Below are 3,572 nucleotides of genomic sequence, written 5' to 3' on the forward strand. Positions count from 1 at the left end.
TAACCATGGTTACTAGCCCCCTGGCTTGTGGGGACAGCCCCTCCTCCAGGCCTTCCCTTTTCCAGGGTTTGTCTTCTCCCCGCCCTGTGGAATGGCTCACCATGAGATCCTGCTGATCTCCGAGCACATGCCCCCTGGGGGGAAGCCCCCCTATTTCCATGTTTTCGGAAAAGACCCAAACGACAGGAGAAATAAATAAGTTTTATGATGTTGCAGACACTGGGCCAAGTTGATTCCAAATATTATCTCATTTGCTCCTGGGCTGTTTTTATTCCCATTTTACACTTTGGGGAAACAGAGGCAGAGATTAAATGATTTATCCAGAGCCACACAGAGAATAAGGGCCTGAGTCAGAATTTGAACTCGTGTCCTCCTGAGCCCAGCCACAGCATCCTACCCACTCTGCCACCTCCAGGTTGGATGCCCCAGACTAGTGGGAACCAAAGAGTGAAGCCTCAAGCTCTGAAATTTCCTGCAATTCCGTGGAAGGCCAGCAGGGGGTACTTCCTTTCTTCTGTAGGAGATGCTGTGAAAGGTTTTCTGAGACAGGGGAGAGCCTGGGGAGCCATTGCCGGGGCCAGAAGGGCATAGCAGGTGGCGGGGTCACTGGAAGGAAAGGAAGCCGGTCGGGTCTCTCTCCTTCCAGCAGGAAGGCAGATCCTTCCCTCAGAGGCTGGCTTCCCCAGGCCTTTCCTAGGGCTCTGCTCCCCAGCTCCGTGGCCCCCATCTGCTGGCGGAGCGGGCCTGCTTCTCAGGAGCCCCTGTGGCTGTACCAAGCCTCGGCCAGCACCACCCCTAGGATGAGGAGGACCAGGCCCGCCAGGCTGAGGGAGACAATGTTGTCCGTGGTGTAATCTGGGGGGCAGGACAAGGAAAGAGGCTGTGAGGGAGGGCCCCCTAAATGTCAGCCCAAGCAGGCGGCCTCCCTCCTCAGCCCGTCGGTGTCCACAGCGTCCAGACACCTCTAAGCCGCCCTTCTGGGCTGCTCTGCAGCAATTTCCCCCCCATTTCTCCCAATTAGTGTTCGCCCAGTTCCTGATTGGAGATTTCCATCCATTGGGGCAGCCAGGACCAGTCTGGTATCAGAAAGGCCTGAGTTTAAATCCAGCCTGTCACTTAACTAGCTGAGTGAACTTGGGCAAGTCACTTAAGTTCTGTTTATCCCAATTTTCCCAACTATAAAATGAGGGTAATAATAGCACCCACTCCCCAGGGTTGTCATGAGGATAACCTGAGAGGGTATTTGGAAAGCACGCGGCCTGGTAGACACTGTAGAAATGTCAGCTATGAACATCATCATTATTATCTATGCTCCCCAAAGCCTTAAATATGGGGAAAGTAGCAGATGCATTTCCAGCGTCTCCTCTCACCTGTCACCTCCAGTCTTAGGACCTCACTGGGATCTGATGCTCTCCTCCTGCCCTCCACTAAGTAAATGCAGCTGTAGTCCCCAGCATCCTCAGCCTTCACAGATGGGAGAGTAAAGTTGGCCACCTTCTCCTCTGTGCTCTGGAACTGTAAGGGGTCAGGTACCCCAGCTTTCAATAGGAAGAAGGTCAATTTTGAAATGCCACTGGCTAGGAAAATCTGGCACGTGAGGTTCACTGTCTCCCCTGCAGCTACCAAGATGCCCGGTCGGACCAGGAAAGATGGTCTACAGAAAAATCCTGGGAAGGGAAAGGATCATAATTAGGAAACAAACCTGAGGAGGATCTGAGGAGAGGCCAGAGAAGTCCAGCTGAGACCCCCTCTCCCAGCCCCATTACACATCTCCCAGCTCTGAATCTAGAACCCAATCAGCTCTGCCCTTTCTCCTGCAGGGAACATGTTCATCTGCTCCCCTATACCTGTGGCCCCCTCCGTGGCCACCTGCGCCCTTCAGGGGCTGTCTCCTCCTACCAGAATGTGTGGGCCCTTGGACAGTGGGATTAAATGGAATTATTCTTATCCCATTTTCAGGACAGGATAGAGCACACGCTGAGAACCATCCAGGGTTCCAGCGAGACCTGGGATTCAGAAGGCAGGCAAAGGCCCCTTTGCCACAAATGTGGGCCTGTAAGACCAGGGGGGATAAATCCCCATCTCAGAGAGGACGCTGGGGCTCAGCCATGAGGCTCTGCTTCCCTTGCAGGCCAGGAGTGTCAAGGGCAAGGGGACCCCAGCTAACCGGTTGAGGTATGTAGGGCCATGAGGGGAAATGACAGCTCAGAGAGAGTCCTGGGGCCCAGTTCTCAGGCCCAGACCCTTCCCACCAGAGCCGGGTCTGCCTCCTCCTTACCTGTCACCAGCAGCCGCAGAGGGGCACTGAACTCTGACCAGCCGGGCCCCTGCCAGTAGCGACAGCGGTAGTGGCCTTTGGCATTAGCTCCTTTAACTGAAAAGGGGAATGCAGCCTCGCCTCTAGTGGTATTTATCTGGAGTAGGAAGTTTTCATCCTCCCAAAGCTGAAAACTCTTGCTTCCCTGTGGGCCCTGGCAAGAGAAGCTTACTTCTGCTCCCCGGGGGACCACAGGGCCGGGCACAGCCCTAATGGAAGGTCTGAAGAGCTCCCCTGGAAGGGAATCAGACCCTGAGTTTCGGCAGTCCTGCCCTCCTGGGCTCCAACTCACCCAGATCCACCCCCTCAGCCCAGAAGAGGAACCCAGGACATGCTCCCTCCCCGCCCCCGCCCCAGCATCGGCTGCCTTGGAGGTAGGGTCTCTCCTGAGCTGGAAGGATGGCAGGGGCACCGCGAGAGGAGGGACTCACCCTCGGCAGATGGGATCTTCTGGCCCAGCCACAGCCCTGGAGGAGAGAAGAGGTTATGGGTCATCCTGCCCCGGGACCAGCCGGCTGTGCTTATGCCCCTGTGCCCCATTCCCACCCAGATACCTCATCCTGGGGCAAGCCAGAAAGAAAAGGAAGGTACCAATGCTCTGGTCTGTCCAGTAGCCTCTCCCCAGCCTCAGTGTCCCCATATGTCCCCTGTAGCCCCTGACCAGGGACCCCCTTAGCCTCCCCCTCCAGCCCAGCATGGGGCCCTGGCGCTCACCAAGGCAGAGCAGAGAGGCGACCGTGGGGGACATGCCGGCCCCTCAGCCCAAGGTGAGCTATCCGGCCACAGGACAAGGAGGAAGCCGGGCAGCCTCTGGGCCCTGTGGCCCCCCGTGATCCAAGACACAGGATGTGGTTACAACTGTCAGCCACGCCCACAGCTCCCGGGTCCATGACCTGTCCAGTGAAGATGGTGGGAGAGGGCAATAGCTCCCTTCTGGGGTGCATCCGCCCCCCTTCCTCCCTCCATCCCCTCGCCCCCTCACCCTTTTTCCTACTCCACCAGAAGCACACCTTTTCACCTTCTCCCTGGCCCCCCTCGACCTCTCCTTGAGGCCCCCTCACCCTTCTCAGAGACTGACGGTGGCAGGGCTGGGAGAGCAGGAAGCCTGGGCAGTTCCCTCCCCCCACCCCCACTCAGTGCAGAGGGAATCAGAGGATGCCTAAAGGGGGGGACAAGGGGGCCAGCACGGTCAGGACACGGCCAAGCTTCTGGGGCACCGAGGAGCTGGAAGGCAGGCAAAAGGAAGAAGATGAAG

The 3,572-nt window shown here is 57.4% G+C and overlaps 1 protein-coding gene across 1 annotated transcript; it reads right to left on the reverse strand.

Moving 5' to 3' along the window:
• Positions 1–267: 267 nt before the first annotated feature.
• On the reverse strand, positions 268–3,140 carry LOC105750191 (T-cell-interacting, activating receptor on myeloid cells protein 1). The gene is made up of 5 exons (XM_023501338.2): positions 3,032–3,140; positions 2,749–2,784; positions 2,279–2,551; positions 1,371–1,667; positions 268–855 (listed from the first exon to the last, which is right to left on the reverse strand). Exons 1-5 carry the CDS (start codon positions 3,063–3,065, stop codon positions 752–754), a joined length of 744 nt encoding a protein of 247 aa, XP_023357106.1. The 5' UTR covers positions 3,066–3,140; the 3' UTR covers positions 268–751.
• Between the last annotated feature and the right edge of the window lie 432 nt (positions 3,141–3,572).

The sequence above is a fragment of the Sarcophilus harrisii genome, chromosome 3 (assembly GCF_902635505.1).
Source record: "Sarcophilus harrisii chromosome 3, mSarHar1.11, whole genome shotgun sequence".
In the NCBI taxonomy this organism is placed as follows: Eukaryota; Metazoa; Chordata; class Mammalia; order Dasyuromorphia; family Dasyuridae; genus Sarcophilus; species Sarcophilus harrisii.

Coding starts and splice junctions, on each gene's coding strand:
- LOC105750191 (XM_023501338.2), bottom strand. CDS start 3,065: ATGTCCCCCACGGTCGCCTCTCTGCTCTGCCTTG. Junction 1,668..2,278: donor TCTGCGGCTGCTGGTGACAG/GTAAGGAGGAGG, acceptor TTCCCTTCCCAG/GATTTTTCTGTAGACCATCT. Junction 856..1,370: donor CCTAAGACTGGAGGTGACAG/GTGAGAGGAGAC, acceptor CCTGCCCCCCAG/ATTACACCACGGACAACATT.